Here is a 23308-nt window from a genome sequence, read left to right on the forward strand (position 1 = left end):
TATTGTCAGCAGTTTGTATTTTCACCGGGAGCTCTCCAAAGGTCACAGTCTTCTGTCTTAATGGAAGCCTTTGAGTTGAACAATCCCTTGAGCATCTGTGCCTGATTTGTCAGCGCTGTGTTTGAATTACCTGCCCATTAGAAATTACACTGTGCCAGCAAGTCTGAGTTGAAACCAACTTGTACTGCCTGTGCAAGGAAGGAACGGAGTGCTTGCTTTGCTTAGGTTAAGTTGTTCTTTTATTTGCTTTTTCTGCAAAAAGAGCCAAACTTTCACAGATCTACGACAGAGATACGGCTTTTGAAATGTCAGTCTTTTACAACGCTGCAGTTTTTTAAAAAAATGATCGAATGCTAAAGTTTTCTTGAAATCTTTTTTTTTTCCTTTTCTTTAACTATGGGTATTAATTTCAGCTATGATTATAATTTTCCAATTATAACATGCCATGTAAGAGATAGGATTTAATAGTGATCAAAGGAGGTCAGCAACTCATGCAGTTATTTATTATTTTTATTTTAAAGAGCTCCACAGTTCATGTGTTTGTGTCACCACTGGAAAACCCTTTTACCTCCCCAGTGCCCCACTTTCTAAATCTGTAACATATCTTGTCTTTAGCTGTAGCTGTGCAGATCCACATGAGTTTTTAATTTCATTTAATTATCCCTCCCAGAGATAATTAGGAAATATCTGTAGCTGTAAATTAGAGATGTTGGACCACTCTGTGTGATAAGTGGCAGGAACCTGCATGCCTGGTTTGCTTTAAGAACAAATCAAACTGTAAGATGCCCTCTTCCACTTGTCTTTCATTGGCCAGTAATGGGTCTCTGGCTTGCAGCAAGTGGTGACATTTAATTATAACTTATTTACGATATAGCATTCATGTTGGGGAGCAAATATGGGTCCAGCCCTTGGGCAGAAACTTGCTAGAAACAGCAGTACGGAAATGAATTTTTTTGGCACACTGAAGTGAGCAAAGATAGTAACGTACTGTACAGAACACTTCTGCAAATAAAACCCTTACACAAAGGGCACCTTTATTTGGCTCAAAGAAGGCTACAGCAAGCTCGAGAGATTCCTTTGCTGCTGTTTTTAAATGTGAGCTGTGATTCCCAGGAACCTGAAAGGTGGCCCAAAATGCTACACCGAAATAAGTCATGGCATGAAGGCAATGAACCAGTGCCCTTCCTCATACCAATATTCCCACCTCTATAACGATAAAGCCATTCATCCTTATTTTGCTGACATGAAATTGATAATAGTTTCTGGTTGGCATGTGGTGGTTGAAAATTTGTGGCTTAATAGTTGGAACTCATGTTTTACTCGTTTTTAGCAGTCCTGTGTGCTGCTAGAAATGACAGGGATTAAAAGCAGTACAGTGGTACCTCAGGTTAAGTACTTAATTCGTTCTGGAGGTCTGTTCTTAACCTGAAACTGTTCTTAACCTGAAGCACCACTTTAGCTAATGGGGCCTCCAGCTGCCGCTGCATGATTTCTGTTGTCATCCTGAAGCAAAGTTCTTAACCCGAGGTAATATTTCTGGGTTAGTGGAGTCTGTAACCTGAAGCGTATGTAACCTGAAGCGTATGTAACCCGAGGTACCACGGTATACACATTGTTGGCTTGAATACAAACAAATAAAATAAATGTATGCTACTTTTGTTAGGGTCATTGCTGTATGATTGGGTTTGGTCATTGCTGTGCTTCTTACTAGCAGTGAGTCACGATTTCTGAAATGCCACATGAAAATTCTAGAGTTCTTTGACAGAGAGTATAATACAATTTGAGGATGGGGAGGGTTGTGTGGCGATACCAATAAAAAGAAGAGGCCTTGTAAGCAGCCTTTTAACCACACTCTCATTTCAGAGTGATTCTTTCCCCTCCCACCTTTAAAGCCTCAGGGAACAGCCAGGCTTTCTGTTTGGTTTGTGACAGTTACCAAGGTTGCCATGGAAATTCAGAAGGCTCATCCCTTTCTCTGTTGAGGCCAGGCCTCTCTGTACCAAAGACAGATGGGTGTGATATTTTAAAGCTCAGATTAAAATAAAAGAAAGTTCATTCAGATCATGATTTCAGGGCTGAAATGTTTGTGGATAAATAATCCATCAGATGTCACCTGTCCGTACTTGTGTATAGGACAGTTCTTTGAGGGAGATTGTACCAGGCCAAATGTGGATACTGCAGTGACTGAGATTTAGGAGATCTGGGTTCCATTATCTCTGCTGCCATGCACTTTATATAAGATTCTGGTTCATTTAGCTAGTCTCAGATCTTCACTTCTAATATTTCAATGACACTTGCCTGTGCCCATCTTCATAAGCATTGTTAAGCTATGTCTAAGGCTGTGGGGGTGCCCATTCTGCCGTCTCCCCAAAACCTTGATTCTTGGAACTTAGTGCATGTTTATTTGGAAATAAATAACCTGTTTCAGGTAGGTGTGTTTAGGTTCAAAGTCAAACTCTAGGTTCTCCTATGTGCATCCACTCTGGCCTTCTGAATGTGTTCAACTTACCCGCCTGATACTTGATAAGATACCAAAACATTATTTTCTGTAGCAAGCAGGTGTTTTGTTTTGGTTTTTAAATCAAATCTACTTTTCACAGCAAGTGGAGAATCAATCAAATCTGGTGGGAAAGCTCTGATGGCGTGATGCATTCGATTCATATCACTTCACCTATTCCCAGTTTGATGGAAAATGTCTTCAAAAAGCCAAACCTCCCAAGAAGTCACTGAGAGTTGTTAGTGGACCTGTGGTAGACCAGCACCGTTTGCAAATTGCAGTTCCCAGGATTCCTTGGGGGAAAGTCTTGACTGTTAAAGTGGTATAAGAGTGCTTTAAATGCATTGTATGGATTTGACCCTAGTTTTTGCTCTGTACAAGAAGACATTGCAACAAACTAGAGCAAATGTGTGAGTTCACATTCAACAGCCACAATCTTTTATGAAGGTGTGTTGCCTTTACAGTGTCTTTTCTATTACATTTGTGTACATTTTGGATATCCCACTGATGTCCAATTAACTCCTGCACATAAATATCCCTCAGACTTGATGTTATCTCTGCATGCACACATGTGTCCAGGAACTTAACACCACAAAGAAGTGCTCTTCTTTTATATACACTTATGCTTGAGTGTGGCTGACTGGAGTGATTTTTAAAAGGAAAACAGAATGTTTCAATATCTCACTATGCTTTATGAAGGGAATAGGAGAGAAGCTACGGAGAACTGGACTGTGTGTGGTCCATACCTGAGCCCTTTAATCTTAGAAGGAAAAGCAGCATACAGTGGTACCTCGGGTTAAGTACTTAATTCGTTCCGGAGGTCCGTTCTTAACCTGAAACTGTTCTTAACCTGAAGCACCACTTTAGCTAATGGGGCCTCCTGCTGCCGCCGCGCCGCCGGAGTACGATTTCTGTTCTTGTCCTGAAGCAAAGTTCTTAACCTGAAGCACTATTGCTGGGTTAGCGGAGTCTGAAACCTGAAGCATATGTAACCCTAGGTACCACTGTATCACAGGGAGCAAGCAAGTTGTTGTCTGCATAGCAATGCAAACAAATAATGATTCTCAAATAATCCAAATGGGCTTTATTCTGATATCTCACCTGGGGTAGATAGGAGAATTTTCTGAAAACAATAGTTCAAAAGTAGCTGTTTGAGGACCTCCCCTGACACACTGACCTTCCATTTCATTCTGACATTAAAACTGCAGAAAGAATACCTGGCCAGAAGAAGACAGTATGAGATGCTGGTCTCTGTACCATGTGAGCATCCAGCCTTTGCTTGCAGGGCTGTCAGCTGTGCATTACATCCCAATGGCATTTTAAAATGTTAGTTTAGCCACAGCTCTAGTTGCTGGGCAATTTAAGATGTGTAAATATTCGCATAAGTAGGAGTTTCCCTTCATCTGGGTGAAATAGACACCACAGTTTTGTTTTGACCCCTAAACATGTAAAGGTTCACAGAGTAACACGGGCATGCCCCAGCCCCTGTGTCAATAGCATTTTACATGATCACATCTGATTTCTCTTTTAAACACACACACCAGTGAATAAACTATTGAGATTCTTAGAAAGTTGAGATAATTTTGATCTGTTTTAGTTCTTTACTTTTTTGTATGTTTTAAAGTAGGATTGCAATTGTTTCTTGATTTTACTGTTTTATCCTTTGTAAACTGCTTTGAGGGATTTTTCTTCTTAATAATCAAGCAGTCTATAAAATTTATGAAACAAACAAACAAACAAACAAACAAACAAACATGCAAATTGTAAGGAAGTCTCACCATTGGAGTAGAATTGAATATATAGAATTAAGCTGGCTCTGCAACCAAGGTGCTCCTTTGAGAGGCAACGTGCAGACTAAGGATGACAAACAGGAATACAGACACAAGTTTATCATACCAAAAAACAAAATAAAATACCAGACTGAACTTTCAAACTCCAGCACTAAATGTGGTTTGAGCCCATCTGTGATTTTTTTGGTCGTGTGTTGACAAGTTCCCTTTGATGGGTTCGGCATGTTAAAGGTTTTGGTCCCTCCTCCTTTCTCACCCTCAGGAAAGTAGAAAGAGATTTGCTGTTGCTCACCATAAAGATATTATCTGATCCTGATCATGGGCAACTCTCTCTTCTGCATTTGATTATCCCTTTGCCCTTACTGACAGGATTCCTTCCCCTGCCCTCTTATTGCCAAATGACCCAGAAGAGAAGTTGCCTGGGCTCATGAAGAGCTATTTAACCTATTTTCATCTAGAGGTCTCTTTGGCCACAGAGTGACTCTTTGGTGGTTTCTTTCCTGTTAACAGGCTTAGCTCTCCTCCATTGTCCCTGATCACTGGGCAGAAATGCAGAAATTACTATCAAACCATCCCTTCTAACTGGTGTGTGGGTTTCTCTGCCCCCCTTTCCTTCCTTCTCCCTTTTTTTGATGACAGATCTGGAGACAAACCTGTGCAGAGTGATGGGCAGTGCTGACCAAGGTTTGACTGCTCTGCCACGCAGCCGGGTCACCCTTCAAGATCCTTTGCTGTATTCTGGTCTCGACAAACTGCCTGTTGCGCAAGACCCTGACAGCCAGAGTTGGAGGTCTCTTGACAGTCCTAGCCCTCCTGCCACACCCGAGCAAACCCTACCCACCTTCTGCTTGCAGTACTTTGATATGCTCTACCCAGACGACAGCAACTGGGTTCCGAAGGGTCTGGCCGAAAGCCAGCAGCCCAGCAGCCAAGGCGGCAGGGCAGAAGTACCTAAAGAACCCGAGCAGTGCCCTATCATTGACAGTCAAGGTTTGAGCCTTACACCTGATATGGACTACCAAGCCAGTCTTCACCTGGAAGAACACTCCCTGGAGCAAGTGCAGAGTATGGTGGTGGGTGAAGTGCTCAAGGACATTGAAACGGCTTGCAAGCTTCTCAATATCGCTGCAGGTGAGTACCTAGAGCATCCTCTTCTTTTACTGCTTGGGAGGTCTAGCTAGGATGGCCTATTAGCCCACTGAGGGGAAATATTTATTTATGGTGTGGCTGCTGCTGAGTTAATTTCTAGGCAATGATGCAAATTCGTAAGCTGAAGTTAATATTGCTTGCCTAACATTGGCGGGTCCCATGCTAGTCTCAGGCCACCGCTTATGTTGCCTGTGAAAGATACCGTGTATGCTGTTGGTGCAATGTGGCTATTGAATAGAGTTGCCACAATGGGCATGAGTCAAAACTGCATTGGGGTTGGCATGAGAATGTATTGAATAGGCCCTTGCCTCAGTGGCAGACCTTGGGGGTCTCAAATTTCACTGGTGCCCTCCCCCTGCCTCTTGTCTTCTGGTTTACTTCATAGTTGCAGCGCCCCCTGCGGTTGCACCAGCCGCACTTCCCTAAATCTGCCTCTGCTTTCCTACCTCCTTGCTTTCAACCTCTGTAACAAGGGGGCCTGAAAGCATTCTTCATATGATATTGTGTAGAATGGCCTATGCGGGGCCCGCTCTGTTTAATCATTGGTTTATCTCAAGCATCTAAAGCAAATTGAAATCTGTGAAAACTCTGTTGACTTCTGTGGTGCCAAATGTTGACCTTTAGCCCATGAAACAGAGTGGTTGCGAATCCCATTAATAATAATAATAATAATAATAATACTCCACCCATCTGCCTGGTCTCCCTCAGCCACTCTGGGCAGCTTCCAGCACATAAAAAGCGTCAAACATTAAAAACTTCCCAATAATGGACTGCCTTCACATGTCTTCTAAAAGTTGTGCACTTCTTTATCTCCTTGACATCGGAAGTCAAATTCTAAAGACTAAGAATTTGTGATCTAAAATATTCTGTCACCCAAACCCCCCAAATTCTGCAAAATATTCAGTATCACATTTCCCATTTGATTCTGTGGTTTGTTTGTTTTTAAAGGGAAGGAACAGGGAATAACCCATGCTTCTGATTACAGTTAGCTGCAGAGCGGAATGGTGTTTCACACTGTGAAACTCTACATACTCAAAAGGCAGGGTCCAAGGGGAAAGATACTGGGCTGGCCCAACAGTTTTGTGTCTCCCCAAATGGGTGCTGTCAACTGGAAAAATATGAAGCAGGATGGGGTTTGTATTCATTAACCATTTGGGATAAGCCCTTCAAGACCTTATCAAGCCACAGGCTTATTATGCAGCAGCATTCCTTCATTTCCCTTGATTCGTCAATGTCCCCTCCCTCCATATGAGGAGGATCAGAGAAGTTCCTGGGAATGGATGTGAGAATGTTTATCAGAATATTGTGCCCCATATCTGCTGAGTGTGCTATTCTAGGCACCAATGTCTTGCTACCTTCCCCACTTGCCCTGGAATTAGCATTGTTGTTCACCCACATAGAACTCCTGGGTGACTTGCAGAAGACTTATTTGATTTTGTTTTCTGCTGTCTTGGAGCTATAAGGAAAGACTTCACAGCTGGTAGCACACATTATGACATGAATGCACCATTACAACTATCAGTACTGATTATTTTTTTACTTCTACCATCCCAGTGGCTCTTGAACTGTCTAGGACTTTTGTTTCAGTGTATCTGAAGAAGTGTGCATGCACACAAAAGCTCATACAAACTTAGTTGGTCTCTAAGGTGCTACTGGAAGGATTTTTTTATTTTGTTTTGACTACAGCAGACCAACACTGCTACCTACCTGTATCTTGAACTGCTGTTCTTTTTCTCAATTTGAATCAAAGGCGGTTTAGGAGAAAATGCATCAAAATGATGCAATGTTTCGTAAGAAGCAACAGGATAGATATTGATTGTGGCTAACACATGTATGCAATTTCCCAAACCAGTAGTAGAAGCACAGTCATCTGTGTACGTAGCCTGGGTCTCTGTCTGATATAAACAAATGCTACACCATGAAAAATGGCAGCTTGGAGATCACACACTGGCATCAGAGGTATTGGCTGGAGATTTTAAAAAACCACACAGCAAAAGTTGTAGCAGAAGGCATGGGGGAAAGAACTCTCTGTCACTATGCATTGGCAAATGAAGCAATTTGACTTTTTGTGGATTTTTTTTTTTAAGCAGAATGATAATTTTGTTTCATATTCTTTCAGTGTGAGACACGGAGAATGTGTTCACATTTTATTCTCATCGTTCAATTCTTTACTATGTCATTGTGTTAGGTCTGGAATAAATTTCATTTCAAGCATGGGGAGTTTCCCCACACATATACCTTTGAGAGTTGTGGACAAACCAGAACGTGGGGGAAGTTCTCCTCTGCTAATGCTGGTCATCTAGAATGCTTTGTGCATTTTCTTTCTGGATGAATTATACTTAAGACAATACAAACTGTTGGGGTTTTTTGGGGGGAATATACCCGGTATCTCTTTGTTTCCCTTATAGACCCAGCAGATTGGAGTCCAGGGAATGTCCAGAAGTGGATCTTGTGGACAGAACACCAATACAGGCTCCCCCAGATTGGGAAATCATTCCAGGATCTGGGTGGGAAGGACCTATGTGCCATGTCTGAGGAGCAGTTCCGTCAGCGATCCCCAGCATGTGGGGATGTCCTGCATGCTCATCTGGACATCTGGAAGTCAGGTATCTAGAGACTGAGCTGGAAAAAATATATATTACAGCTAAAAAGCAGAACTTTTTTTCTTTTTACTCTTAGCAATCTCCTATTGCTGTCTGGGAATTCATTCCTGCAAACCAATGCTGCCTTTACAGGGAAAGGGAAATAATTTATGTCGATGGAACTTTTCATACCATTGGCTTATGGCCACGTTCACTGAAATTGTGCCAGCATTCAGCCTAATGGAACAGCAAGTCTTTCGGTTCAATTATTTCTCTGTTAGGCAATCAATAGTGGAAATGATGCAGGGTGGATGGGCCTGTCACGCAGCAGGGAACTGGGGTTTTCCTTCCTTCCAAATCTATGAGCAAGTGCTTTCCTTGAGATCCCCAGGTGTGGGGAAACAGGGCCCACCAGAGTGCAATGGCCAGACCACTGGACCATCCTGTGACATTTGTGTTTGTTTCCCAGCTGCCTGGATGAAGGAGAAAGCTGCCCCTGGAGAGATGCATTACTGTGGTGAGCTCACCCTTTCCGCATGTAACGAAAGCAAGCAGTAAATGAGTGAATGAATGAATGAATGATGTGGGGAGGAGAGTAGAAACAGCTGGGAAGCAACTGGGGTGCAGATGAAGAGGTTCAGGAAACCAAGTGGTGTTTTTAGCCACTATGCAAATGAATTGCAGTATGACTTGTAACAGATGCCAGTTTGTGTTCTGCTTATTGTGTTGTCTTCTTGCTGTTGGGCAAAAAGAGGAAATGTATACTTCCATTCTTTTGGGGTGATTTTTAAAATTAGAATTAAAATAGTTGTACCCCACCTTTCCACGAAAATGTCAAGGCAGCTTAGAAACAGGTGACTGGAGCTGATGGGAGTTGTAGGTCAAAGTATCCAGAGGGCACCAGGTAGATGTAAGAAGAGCCTGCTGGATCAAGCCAGTGGCCCATTAGTTCAGCATCCTGTTCTCACAGTGACTGATCAGATGTCTATGGGAAACCAGCAAGATAGATGCAAGCACAAGAGCCCTCTCCCTTTCTGTAGTTTCAGAAGCAACTGGTATAGTGGAACCCTGGTTTTCAAAATGTTCAAAGACTGAGGATCAAAGGGCTGTCAGAAAGTTCAACAGGGAAAATTGAAAAATGCACCTTGGAAGTGCACATTTGGAAACGAAAGCATTCACTTCCAGGTTTTCGGCGTTCGGCTTCCAAAATGTTTGGCAGCCGAGACGTTCGAAAACCGAGGTTTGACTATATTCAGAAGCATTGTTGCCTCCAACTATAGAGGCAGAGCCTAGCCATCATGGCTTGTAGCCATCAATAACCGCCCCCTCTATAAATTTGTCTAATCCTATTTCAAAGCCATCCATGTTAGTGGCCATCACTGCCTCCTGTGGGAGTAAGCTTGATTGATTGATTGATTGATTGATTGATTGATGTGCCAGCCATCTAACTGGGTTACCCCAGTCATTCTGGGTGGCTTCCAACCAATTAAAACACAGTAAGACATCAAACATTAAAACTTCCCTATACAGGGCTGCCTTTAGATGTCTTCTAAAATAGTTTAACTATGCGCTGTGTGAATAAGTACTTTTAAAAATCTGTCCTGAATCTTCCAACAGTGCAACAACAGAGAAGGCTCTCTCTTGTATCTCGGCTAAATGTAGCTGAGATGTTAGTGGGATGGAAAGCAGAGCCTTTGCTGTGGGTATTTATGGACAGAGAGGCTGATATGGGAGGAGGTGATCATTTGGACAGCTTCGTTCTAAGCCATTTAGTGCTTTAAATGTATCAATCAGCATTTTGAATTCATTATGGAAATAAACAGGAAGCCAGTGTAGCTCTTGCAAAAGGAGTCACTTGCTCCCAACCATTTGCCCCAGTCACAGGCCTAACTGCCACATTCTCTACTGGGTGAAATTGCGGAACATTTTTCAAAGGCAGCCCTGTGCAAAGTGCATTGTAGCAATCTAATCTGCCTTCTCCTGGCCATGGTAATTTATAGGAAGTGAAGAGAACTGGACAGACAGTGAGGTGGACTCATCCTGCTCTGGCCAACCCATTCACCTGTGGCAGTTTCTGAAAGAGCTTCTTCTGAAACCCCATAACTATGGACGCTTCATTCGCTGGCTTAATAAGGAAAAAGGTGAGTCTTGTTGATTCCTTCTTGAAATTTCAGTGCCACCTCCTGACTTAGGGGCATAGGCCTTCATTGCCAGGTTTCATTCATGCAGTCATGAACTCAGAGATATTTTTATGGTGGTAGTTCTAATGTCCAGGCATATTAAACCATTGGTGTGAAAACTCTGACCTCCATTGCTCATGATTCATATATGTAAGGTTACTATTGTGCCTCTCCATATCTAAGTGATATGTGACCTATTCCCATGAAGCTCTCTTGCAGTATTTGGTGCTTATGAGGTCATTGAAAACTTCTTTTCTGCTGCTGCTTATTTATTTATTTAAAAGTATTTTTTTGAAGCCCATGCTTCAGCTAAAAAGTCCTCCAATATCACTCACACATCACTGAAAAAGACAGCCCTGTACTTGGGCTTAGAGTCTAAACAGATATGACACTAAAGATAAATAGATTGGGAGGGAGGAGGAAATATGCAAACTCAGCTACAAGATCAGTCTCTGACCAACATCTGATGTGGCAGCTGGAGCTAGAGTTAGAGAGGTATGGGGCTGACAATAATAATATTTATTAATTAGTGATTGTTTTATATCCTGCTTACATGTCATAAGGAGCTCAAAATGGAATCCTGTCAAGCTCTTAGATTCAAGTTCTTATAATGACCAGCTGGGGCAGAAAACCTCAAGGGGGGTAGGTGCCAAAAGACGTGGGTCTCTCAACCACACCAACAGAGTTTTGCTTCCTTTACTACAGCCTGATGTTAATGGCTGTCTGTTAAACAAACTACATTTTCAATTAGACACTCTTCCAATTCAAAATATTGTTACAGTGCCTGGGAGTTGATTACGGTTAGATTGTAAATAGATTTGGGTGAAAACAAATGCTTTAATTGGCCTTGCTGCTTCTCATATTTACTTTCTAGGTATATTCAAGATTGAAGATTCCGCCCAGGTGGCTCGTTTATGGGGAATCCGGAAGAACCGGCCTGCTATGAACTATGACAAGCTGAGTCGCTCCATCCGGCAATATTATAAGAAAGGGATCATCAGGAAACCAGACATCTCCCAACGCCTGGTCTACCAGTTTGTACACCCTGTCTGAAGAACAAATTCAGAAACACTGACTACATTATGAGCTGGAGGACTTCTGGAAGCATGGTACCCCTTAACCTCTGCAATATAACAATTTTAAAATGCAGATGAAGTCAGGGGTTGGACAAGAGGCAGGAGCCCATTGGATTCGTCTGCTGAACTTCCAAATAATCATGAGACCCCTGTTTGTTACTTGAGAACAAGGAAACAAATAAACTATTATTGTCAAAGTAAAACAGCAAAGAGAAGTAACTGCTGTGAAATGTATGAAGTATGCATGCTTCATTTTGGGATTCACAGGTCTGAATATACAATTTTTTCCTTTCTGTACATTTATCTAAACATATTATCTATACATATCCAGCTGCATGCTTATGGGAAGTCAAGAGGAGGAGGAAGGGTAACAGTAGAGAGAGACTCGACTCTAACCAGCAGATGTTGCTTCCTTTTCAGTGAAGTCATTGGTAGAATATGGTAGGAATAAAAGCAAAGGGGGGGTTGTTGTTGTTGTTTTGCAACTTTGCTAAATGCAAACTAGGGAGCAAATCTCTCAAAGTCGCTCATAAACGAGTCAGATCTTGCAATAAATGCATTTGGGAAGGACCTCATAGCCTAATCATCAGTGCTGCATTGTTCCATATTCTGTCATGCTGCAGTGCAAACTTCTGAGTTGTCTGAATGCCCCAATACCCTCTGATCTTCCTTTGCTGTCTGCTTATGAAGCAGAAAGCAAAAATTATTATGAGACGAGGAAATTGCTATGGCAGAGGAGAGACAACAATCTGAGTGATTTGCTCATGACCCCCCCCCCCATTTTTACTAATGGCACAACGGCTTGGGATTTGATGTTGGAGATATGGAGTTTTATATTGATACAAACGAGGGGTAATCTTCAGTATAAGAGGTATGACGTAAGTTTAGAATCTGGCTGGCAATACTATATTGGATCTATGATTAAGAAGAGAGTATGAGCCTATCTCAAGGGAACAGCTCAGAAAGCCTACCCGAGTTTGGTATTAATGGACCAGCCACTTTCTCATACAGTCAGTGAATAAGAATGGTGACTGTTTGGGGTATTGTTAGGAGAAGGACAGAGTCACCCATTCTCAGTGTGTGAATGAGCCTGGCTTGAGAGGAAAGACAATAGGATCGTGTACAGTCCTTTTCTGGCAGAGCTCATGCTGACCCAAGACTAGAACACTCTGGCACTTGCATGCTTACAGGGGCCAACTGGCTTAGCAGTTGGGTAAATCTGAGAAAAGCAGTGCCACCACTAGGCTCTCATGGTGCTGCTGGCAATCATATAAGGTGGTGTGATGCTGATCCCTGGGGGATGGCAACCATCCCAAGAACGGACAAAGCCGTAGTGCCTTTGCTGTTGACTTTCTGAAAATATGATGCTGGGTTTTTGTTGTTGTTGCGGTTCAGTAGCTAATGCTGGGAATTAGAGAGCACCTCCCAGTCTCACAGGGTGGCTTTCCATGAATCACTCTCTTGTCACTCAGATGCTCTCAGTTCCCTGCCTGCAAAATTGCCTGTGCCAAATTAAGCCAACTGTGTGCACTTTGTAACTCGGATGGATGGACAACAGCAAGGCAAAGAAGGATGTGCCATGCACACTATTTACCTCACACTGCAAATTGAGAGGATGTGGGGGAATAGTTGCATGTGTGTGGTCCTTCTGTTCTTCTGTTTTACTTGCAGACATCCTGGCAAAATCACCAGACCTTGTTGAAAAAAATCTGTCAGGGCAACCAAAGAATAGAAGACTGAAGTTCCTCTTAATACCATGGAACAAGCACAACATTGAGACTTGTGTAATAAATAGCCAGAATGGGTACAAGGGAATCTGTTTACTGTATTGAATAATGCATAGTAGCTTAAATTACCTTTGTGTGTGTGTGTGTGTTCAGAATATTAGTGCAAATTATTACTTTGTGTAGACAGTCTTTGAATCTGAAGGTAAGTGCCTTCTCAAGGTGCAAGACCAATTCTTCGCCAAATGTTATCTGAAACTGCCTAACCAAATTGTTGCAGTTGTCATCCTCCTTTCTGGAGGGGCTCCTGTGCCTTTTAAGAGCTGCACAACAGACAGCAATTAAAAAGGTCAAGTTGCTCCCTTGCTAATTCATCTCAGAGTTAGCCCAGTCATTTCATTAACAGAATTCTCTTCACATGGGTTTGAGACACAGCAAACCCACCTTAATTTTCCATGGGCTTGGGTGGAGGGGACAAGTCTTCATTTTAGCAGTGGCCTCATATAGTTGTCGCAGTTTGATATTCAGGTTTTCAGAACAGGACGAGTTAATTCAATTCACTATGGAGCAGAGGTCAGTATGAGTTGGCCCTCAAGGATGCTGAGTGACTCTCTCACAACTGTCAGTCGCTGAGACACAATAGTAGGTGAGTAATGGGACTTGTCAAAGAATCATTTTGGGGGATGAGTGTAAGAGTCCCATCCCTACTCTCTTGTCTCTGCAAATTGTTTAACCCTACTTTGCAAAATCCAGGATGCAGCTTTCCGCTACTCCTATGATCTTTAATGTGCAGTTTGTTCAACCTTTGACTAATTTGTGTTCAAAGTGATTTTCTTTTACATTTCTGTGTCTTGACAGCTCATAGCTTAAATGGAGAATTTAGAGACAAAAGTCCTTATGAAATTACTAACCCATATAAAAAATACATACTTAAAACCAATTTCCAATAGCTGTTATGGCAACTGCTTTTTCCTTGGTTTGTGGAAACATTAATATTTGATTAGCAGGTGGGATCCTTTTATAGAAAAAAACACAATCAAATGTGCCCGTTTTGGGTATTATTCAACTATGTTTGATTCAGAGAAGTCCCATTGAAATTAATGGATTGAACACTGCCATATTTATTCATTTCAATGGGCCAATTGCATGTAAGTTGAATGCCATGCTTAATTTCTTTATAGTGGAAGCATAGAATATAGATGCTGCTGCCGTTTGTAAAATGGAAATGTACAGATTGGGGGAGTCAACCACATCCTTGCAGTGCATAATGGGAAGACAGCAAGCAAGCACCTGGAAAATAAAATAGCTGCAGGCAATTATGATAAATGCTTAAAGAAAATGGAACTGTGTGGCTATTGTGTGGCATAACAAAAAGCACCTTCTTTCCTCCCCACATTGCAATAAATTATGATGCTTCGAGCACAAGAAGTTGGTGGTGATGAGAGATTTATATTAGAGTGCAAGGGGGTTGTTGCTTCTTGAGGATATGCATCTATTCATATGCGCACTATGGATCCTAAGGACGTACAGTACCTCTTGGGAGTGTAAATACCTGGCTGTAGCACAGGACTGAGGAAAGACATCACTAGGGAATAGTTGCTTCCTGGAAGATAAGTGCTCAAAAAATAAAATGTTAAAAACAACTCAGATTGCCTAATGTGCTCTGTCAGTTAATGCAGCTGTGAAATCCACATGTGATAAAGGGCTCCTGTACCTTTAACAGCAGATACAATTTTGCCCATCACTACAGCACCTGAGGAACCCAACTGCACCTGCTGAATTCCTGCTAGAGGTATCTGTTAAAGGCACAGGAGCACTATTTTCTGTTGTATGTTGTCAACCCATGTTGAGTTTCCGTTTCCTGTGTCATAAAACCTGATCCCTCCCTAGAATCTCTGCCAACAGCAACAAAGCTAAACACACTGTGCATGAATAAAATAATCCTTTTATTATTGTTTTTCTTAAGTATAGTTTTTGCTCTTTATGGAAGAGGAGGCAGACTGGCATGACACAGATACATTACTCTCCATCTGTTAGTATGTAGCTTTGCTGACAGTAACAATCTCCCCCAGGGCTTTAATCAGAAGGAGTAGACCAGGGATAGTCAACCTTTTTATACCTACCACCCACTAATGCATCTTTCTTGATGGTAAAATTTCCTTACCACCCACCAGTGCTCGATGGAAGTCAGCTTGTGCCATAGAAGCCCCTACTACCCACCTAGAATCCTGAAATGCCCACTGGTGGGCAGTAGGGACCAGGTTGACAACCCCTGGAGTAGACAAAGGGACCATAGCTTTTCTTTGGATCCAGCATTCACTATGTGGCCCTTGGCCCACACAACAATTACAGGAACCTTACAGCTGATTCTCAAGAGCACTTCCAGGAGGGTAGCCACTAGGCAGACTGTGATTCGGGCACCTCGTTTCATTACATGGAGGTAGGCATGTGAAGGCTAAGGGTTTGGAAAGAATTGCATTGACTTTTAGGGTGCTGTTGAAAGTGCTGAAAAAGCTACTCCCAAGAGGTTGGCATGCTAAAAGTTAATGCACAGAGAATTCTGCATGTGCCTGCCTTTATCCATCTGCCTCTATGTGTGCCACTGACGGCCTTGGAACTAGTACAGCTACCGTTCCAGAGATGGGCATGAGAATTAGCCCTTCCAATGTCAGTAAATGGCTCTCTTAACAAGCAAATCTCTGCTTTCTTCTCTCTAAGAACTGGGGTGAGGGCTCCTAGGTCATGCTAGCATTAATTTTTGATACCTTGGGGGTGATGGTGCAGGGATGTGGCAGCAGAGGCTTAACTCGCACCAGAAACAAGGCTTTCATTAACTCTTCCTCATCCTCTACCATTAGCAAAGCACATCCATTGGTTTTTCCTATTTGCATCTTCTGACTCCCGCTCAACAGTCATGTGAAAACTGCTGCTACCCTCACCAAAGATCAGCTTTACCTGTTGGAACAAGAATGGGGCATATTCAGAACTTTCTGAGCATAACAAAAAGAAAGCAGGACTTTGTCAAACCTTGAGCCATATTATCCAGCTGTCAGATGGGGTGCAAGTCAGTGGCTTGCTCTTAGTAACAGGCTTGGGCTGGAGTTCAAATTAAGTCTTGAGTAGTTTGAACTTGGAGAGAAATCTAATTTAAGTTGGAAGTGCAGCATCAGCTAGTCACTAATCTAGGAGTCAGAACTACTCCTTGTTCACCTTCCACCCCAGTGACCTGATCAACCTCAGCATGAAGCTCATCTTGTAAACATGACGGCTACATCTACATCAGGAGATGTTAAAGAGTACGAGAATCAAACAAGAACTAAAATCCATATAACATTTACATAGATCAGTTATCATTTTTGTATACACAGTAATACAGTCACAATATATATATATATTTATTATATATATATATATACCTTTTTGTTTTAAATTACACAATCAATGTACAAAAAAAAACACAGGTGCATTGCTGAGACAACAGCATTCCTCAAAGTTTTTCTTAACCTAACAAAACAAAACAAAAGTTGAAGGTCGGAAAAATATTGTCTATGTTATCCAGTATGCAGCATGTTTTGTTCAGAAACAACACTTGGTTCACTGGCTCCAATAATTTGTAAGATATACAGGTTGCAGTGGAGGAGGAAGGATGGCGGCTCTATATAAAGAAACTTGGGGAAGGGGATGACTGGGGGCATTCAAGGAAAGATTTGAAGACTCATATATAGACTAGCTAAGCTACAATAGCCATAAGCATCTGTGGGTCCCCAGCTGGATGAATCCAATGTAGACGAGCACACTTTGGAAGAGGAATGTTAATAAAAGTGTAATATAAGCAGACATGAAACAAGGAGCCTTCTGGTAAACAGAAGCAGAGCACTCTGAGGTGAGATATGCGAAATGAACAAATTAGGCAATGGGAGGTAGCTGGATGATGGAATCATCAGATTCCATTGGTTTGAAATATGTCAACCAAAGATGGGTCAAGCCCAGGTGATGTGCAGCATTGATGATATGCACCATGTACTACCATGGAGAAGAGAAATTGAGAAAAGAACTGCTGAGACTTCACTCTAATCTACCTTATCATTAGCTGTTCTAGTTTCTCCGATGGAAAAAAAAGACTGCAAGGAACCCATGTATTTGAGTAAAGGGCAAGAATTTTCCCAAGGTAAGGAAGCCTGAGAAGATAAGAATACAGAAATAATTTGTGATTATTTCAGCTTCCTAACTTTTGGAGAAGAAAATACAACTTCTTAAAAGCCTATCTGACCGGAGCTATTTAAAAAAATCAACAACTGAACAATTTGTGAGTAAACAGATTTGAAGGAATGTCTTTACATTTGAGTTTTTTTGGACAAAAATATTCTTAAAGATAATCAAATTAAATTTGCTCCCCCCCTTAATTTCATCTAATTCTACTTTTCCACAAATGTCACCAGCAACAATTTTGCTTCCCTTTACATCAGATGTTGTAATTATGTTTAACATATCGACTCCCTATTTATATTGCACCACACACAATCACTTTGTGAATAGCTGTTTGCAGAAGGACTCCTCTGTGTGTAACTTTCTTTCCATGTACAAAAAATCATTCCATTCATGGAATGATTACACTGGAGGGAGCCAACTGGTATTTGCTTCTTCATCCTTCATATGGGAATGGTGGATTCAGGTCAGCATTTAGTGCATAAAGAAACATAAGTATTATTATTTGATTTATGTACCACCCTTCATCAAAAGATGTCAGGGTGGTTCACAATAATGTTGTAATTAACAAAAAGTATCTTCCATCCAATAATTTTTTCCCATTGAATACCAGAAATTAGTTACTCTGATTGGAGACATTTCCACTGAAATGCTTGGATCTACTATGTAACTTTCTAGTGATGAATTTTACACCAAATCACCTATAGAAAAATGGTGGCCTCACCTATGCATGCAGGGATACATCCAAAGTCAGTTAACCAATATCTAGGTGGTACAAAATATATTGTTTCTTTAGTGATCCTTGTAGGGCTCAAACTCATGTTCTCAGACAGGACAAAGGCTTGTTAGAAGATTCAACTTATTAAGTACGCTAGAGAACTTAAAAATAATGAAGGATCCTCATTTACTGGCACAGAAGGGTTCCTGAATCATAAACAAGTTTAGATCCCAGTTCAATGATATCTTTGGCCAAACAGAGCGATGACTGAAAGAAGCTGTCATCCTATGCTAATTTTTCCTATGATAGCTTCTTCAGCTCTAGATAGGTGGTTCTCTTGTGCCAACTGTGAAGGATTTGGATGGGGAAAGGTAGGGAAATGTCACTTCCCTTTGATCTAGAACGCAGGTGGGGAACCTGTTCGTGCCTGAAGTCTGCATTCTTTCTGGACAACTTTCCAAGGGCCGCATGCCACAGGTAAAAGTGGGCGGCGTGACAAATGTAGAGTTTACCTTTGTACAGTAGGCTAGTTTCTATGCACACCAATTTTATTCTCCATATTGATAAGCAGGAGACACTATCGGAGTTCAAGAGCACACTCCAGCCAGGGAAAACTACTCAAGTGAAAAGCAGGGCCAGGGAGGGTGTGTGGCCTGAGGAGAGTTCTGAGGGACAGACAGAGAGGAGAGGCCTGGAAGGTTTGGTAACTGGGTCTCACGTTCTCCACCCCTGATCTAGGAGCATGCTAACTTCTTACCAGTTTCCTTAATCTATGAGGACATAGCTATCCCAACCAACTAATTTCTCGTTTCCAGTATGAACACAGAATACTTCTGGAGGCTGAAGCAAACCAAACACACTTTCACTGCTGACGTGGACCTTTAAGTGTTTGGGATTACATTTAATCTAAACTCTAGGCATCCATTCATACTGTCCTCAGCTCAAAGAGCTGAAGTGCTAACTTCAGGCCCAGGAAGGAAACACAGAACTTCAGCTGACACATCCTGGCCAGCCCTCAAACTCCTTCCTTCCACTTCTGTGGAATGAATACTTTTTCCAAACAGGACGGAGCTTCAACATGGATTTGGCGCTTTATGAGGGATTCAATCACAAATATTCCTTTTAGCAGTCTTCTTATACTGCCTGAAAAAGGGACAAAGCACCTCACTTTAGAACAAACTTTTCTCAGCAGTCTCAGTTATATTTTCTGCTATCCTTGGGTCAGCTGACTGCTTCCATGGCTCCAAACTGTTCAAAATCAATACACAAAATTAGACACAATTGCTGCTAATATCACAATGTGCACAGAAATCCAACTGGAATTTCCAATACTTTAAGGATACTTCTTCCTGGCATCAGCGCTGGCAACTATTACTAGCCACACATCTCATCTGCTGAATGCCTTCTACGTCATATGTTGCATGACATCACACTGACAACTTCCTGTTTCCTTAATCATAAATTACGTAGGTTTTCCTGCCCCAGTTGATACAGAGATGCAGCCTCCCACCTCACTTTGGCGAACTTAACCATGTTCACACTATTAAATTTCCAGTCAACATCCAGGCAGTTGTTGATATATTCTCCATAGCTAAAGGCTTGGATTCCAATCAAGTATATGTTTCCAAAGGCATCCTGTAGCAACTGAATGGGCAATCTTGTTTAAGAATGAAAACTGTGGCAAATCACCACTTTCAAACAAGGTTTTCGGACCATATCACATCAATGAATTTATCTTTCAAAGAGTGCCTGGTGGTCTGTCTGATTATGCAGGCAGCCTAAATTAGCTTTCACAGGTTTGCATCTCATTGTTTTTCCTGCTTCAATAGATAACTCTCAGAATGGAAGCAGCACAGAAATCTGTGTTGTTTTTGAATTAAAGGGATGCATTTGCTCCACCACTAACTGATCAGGTTCCCAATAATGGAGCCCAAGTTCTGCAAAAGAAACTGGGAGAAAGAAGCAAGTGAGGTACACCTGAATTATTTGCATAGGGTGTCCATCTTGAGCTCAAAGTTTCAGTATGTCTCCAGTCAGCAGAAGGAGAAGCCTGATCATGCTCCAAATATATGGGGGAAATGGGATCTTGGGGCTCTGCGTGGCGAACCCTTTGATTTAAATAGCATATGCATACAATAACTTCAGCTAATGCAATGGCTCAGGATGATCAGTTGACTAGTAGAATATTACTGTGCAAGAACACTGACTGAGGCTCTTTGCAGAAGACAAAGAGTAGCTGTCTTGTTGCTTTTCAAAATGGGAATAGGCAAGAAAGAAAATGCAGAAGGGAAATGGACAGGAATAACAAATCAAATAACAAATCCTCCTTATTTTTTACTTCTTCAATCTAATCAGAGAGGGTGAAGTGGATTTAATGGCCCCAGCATTTCAGAATTTTTCAGGCCAATTGCAGGGTAGATCACAAATACATTAACCTTAAAAACCAACCAATCAGAAGCCTTGTTGGTCAGGTTTTAAGGACTTGAGGTCCTAACTTTCACTTATTAAGGAAGCCCTCCAGAGACAGTGTCAACCTTTTCGTATCTCATTATCTCAAACAGAAAGGAAGAAAATAAAAAGATTAAAGCGATCACAAAATACTCTTCAGAAATGTCTATTAAAAAAATAAGATCGGTCGGAAAATATGTTTGGATATTTCTAACTGTGCTGCGTGGGTGACGGGACGGCAAGATGGCTACTTGGCTGGAATAGAGAGATAGGCGATGACAGCGGGTTGGTTTGTTTTTCTGACAGCAGTGAGGAGAACACGATAAAACTAGATAGACTCCACGTAGTTAGCTGGATAAAGACCCAGTTGCCCGTTGTCCAGACGCCCTTTGCACCAGCCTTGTTCGTCTTCTTCACCTAATTTGGTTAATTCATCACCTAGAAGAAGGAGAAGAACAAATTTGAAATTGGCGGCTCCTTGTCAATTTATCGCAGTAAAGGGCAAATGACACCAAAGGACGGGGGTGCTTTCCCAACCGTCCACTTTTCTGCTCCAAATCTTTCACCTCAGCTGCTTTCAGCATATATTTAACCTTGTGCAATTCTGTGCAGGGAGAAACAATGGGCTGCATGATTTCGAGCAGGAAAAAGGTTTGTGGGTGGGCGGAGCCTAAAGGTCCCCTTCCTTCTGCTATCCTCAAATTCTCAGAGCACATCCACATTTTGTTTTGTGTTGCACTTTCTATGCACAGGTCCAGGATTTCTAGGTCTGTGTTAGAGTGGGTTCTTTTTGTTTTTTTGTCTCACCACTTTCACTGGGAAAACTTGTGTTTTAATGCTGAATTGGAACAAATTGCAATCCATGGAAAACCCAATTGCCATTTGTTCCAATTCAGGGTTGACAGCAAGTTTTCCTGGGGAAAGCAGTGGGGCAGACATGTGTGCACATGCGCACGCACCCCCCCCCCACTGAGACACAGACCTAGAAATCCTGGACCCGTGCCTAGGAAGCGCAGCACAAAAGGTAGTGTGGATAAGCCCTCAGTCTCCCAAGGCTGTTTTACATTAAAATATTAGGTGCAAATGGCACCACTCACCAAGCACAAAAAGGGGAACAGCAGTGGCAGAGAGGGAGGGGAGGCCAAGGTAACAGGTGGTGGTATGAAAGGTCGGGGAAATGGGGACCCTACAGAAAGTGTCTTGTCTGGAGTCCTCCCAAACCTGGCAGCACCTCTGAGAGAACATATGTACAAGCTGCAGGAACATCTATGATGTTTTCACCACCATCATCAATTAAATTTGCATACCACCCTATACCTGCACATCTCAGGGCGGTTCACAGGATAAAATAACTATATTAAAAAAAAAAACAGAATAAAGAGGAAGGGTTTTGCATGGTGCCTAAAGGTGTATAATGGAGGAGCCAGGTGAACTTCCCTGGGGAGAGCATTCCACAGATGGGGATCCACTGCAGAGAAGAGCCGTTCTTGTGTTGCCAACCTCTGAACCTCTCAAGGAGGAGGCACATGAAAGAGGGCTTCAGAAGATGATCTCAGGGTCCAGGTCGGTTCATATGGAAAGAGGAGGCCCTGAGCCGTTTAAGGCTTTATAGGTCAAAACCAGCACTTGGAATTGGGCCTGGAAACTAATAGGTAGCCAGTACAGTTGGACCAGGATCGGTGTAATATGCTCAACCTGTCTTGTTCAGTGAGCAACCTGGTCACTAAATTCTGCAATAGCTGAAGTTTCTGAACAGTCTTCTGAGGCAGCCCTACGTATAACGCATTGCAGTAATCTAACCTTGAGGTTAACAGAGCATAGACAACAAGGAGGTTGTGGCCAGTATCCGTGAGACAGCACTAGCCCAGGCAGCAATCTGTCATCTGTTCATCTCAGCCATCACCACTTAGCAAATCTTAAGACATACCTGCTTTGAAACTCAGCTCGTCCTGCTCCTGCCCGTCATAGTCATACAGAGCTCGTACACGCACGCCTTTCGCAGCTGGCTCTTCCTCAAAGGAGTTGGCCCCACCATTGGCTTCGCTGGAGTTGAAGGTGTTGCCGCCCTCATCGTCTGACCACTCGGCAGCGTAGGCTTGGCTACGTTCATAGCTGCTCACGCTGGCAATGCAACAGGGCACCATGAGCACCGATACTATAGCACAAAACCCTGGAGGTGGCTAAGCACAACGGCACTCTATGGCCTCCCGTTTCCAGGATTCTTGGCATACTCACCTGCCACGGTCTCCAGCTTGTGCTGCTGCCTCCCCACCCCCACTGGCATTGGATGCGTTGCTTGTTTCATTCTTTTTTGGAGGTTTCTCTTTCCTTGCTACTGGTTGTGCTGCTGCATCTGGGTTCCACTCCTGCAGCCAAGGAAATGTACCATTGAGTTCTTAACAGGAGCAGCATTGCACTGCTCTCCTAACCCCCAGTTCTAATCATAAGAAGGGCCCTGCTGGATCAGACCAAAGGCCTATTTCATCTTGCCTTCCTTTCTGCCACAGTGGCCCACTGGGTGCCTCTGGGAACCCCAAAAACAGGCCACGTAGGCAGTAGTCTTCTCCTGCTCTTGCTCCTCAGCAGCTAGCATTCGGTGGCAAATTGCTTCTCTGAATATCAAAGTTCAAGAGACCCACTGAGGCTAGCAGCTGTTGAATCTGCAGGCTACAGCCTACCTGACATAAAGCGAAGGTTCACAGCTCAGTGGTAGAGAACCTGTTTGCATGCAGAAGGTCCCAAGTTCAATATGCTGCATCTCCAGGTAGGCATGGGAGACAACTCTGTTTGAAATCCCAGAAAGACTCTTCTAGTCAGTGTAGACCAAGGTTTCCCAAACTTGGGTCTCCAGCTGTTGTTGGACTACAACTCCCATCATCCCTAGCTAGCAGGACCACTGGTCAGGGATGATGGGAATTGCAGTCTAAAAACAGCTAGA

General features: G+C 42.5%; 2 protein-coding genes across 9 annotated transcripts in view; one reads left to right on the plus strand and one right to left on the minus strand.

The window, feature by feature from the left end:
- SPDEF (SAM pointed domain containing ETS transcription factor) overlaps positions 1-14645 on the plus strand; it is a 29221-nt gene extending 14576 nt beyond the window's left edge. For all 3 annotated transcript variants that reach the window (XM_083745050.1, XM_083745051.1, XM_083745049.1), the window contains exons 2-6: positions 4927-5418; positions 7845-8042; positions 8488-8535; positions 10019-10159; positions 11073-14645. In XM_083745050.1, the coding sequence (XP_083601176.1) occupies positions 4953-5418; positions 7845-8042; positions 8488-8535; positions 10019-10159; positions 11073-11251 (1032 nt within the window). In that variant the 5' untranslated portion in view covers positions 4927-4952 and the 3' untranslated portion in view covers positions 11252-14645. The remainder of the gene's footprint in view (positions 1-4926; positions 5419-7844; positions 8043-8487; positions 8536-10018; positions 10160-11072) is intronic.
- Positions 14646-17994: 3349 nt separating this feature from the next.
- PACSIN1 (protein kinase C and casein kinase substrate in neurons 1) overlaps positions 17995-23308 on the minus strand; it is a 67529-nt gene continuing 62215 nt past the window's right edge. For all 6 annotated transcript variants that reach the window (XM_083745025.1, XM_083745021.1, XM_083745022.1 and 3 more), the window contains 3 exons: positions 22606-22736; positions 22298-22491; positions 17995-20808 (listed from right to left, as the gene is read on the minus strand). In XM_083745025.1, the coding sequence (XP_083601151.1) occupies positions 20699-20808; positions 22298-22491; positions 22606-22736 (435 nt within the window). In that variant the 3' untranslated portion in view covers positions 17995-20698. The remainder of the gene's footprint in view (positions 20809-22297; positions 22492-22605; positions 22737-23308) is intronic.

The sequence above is a fragment of the Podarcis gaigeae genome (genome assembly GCF_964106915.1).
Source record: "Podarcis gaigeae genome assembly, chromosome: 6".
Taxonomy (NCBI): Eukaryota; Metazoa; Chordata; class Lepidosauria; order Squamata; family Lacertidae; genus Podarcis; species Podarcis gaigeae.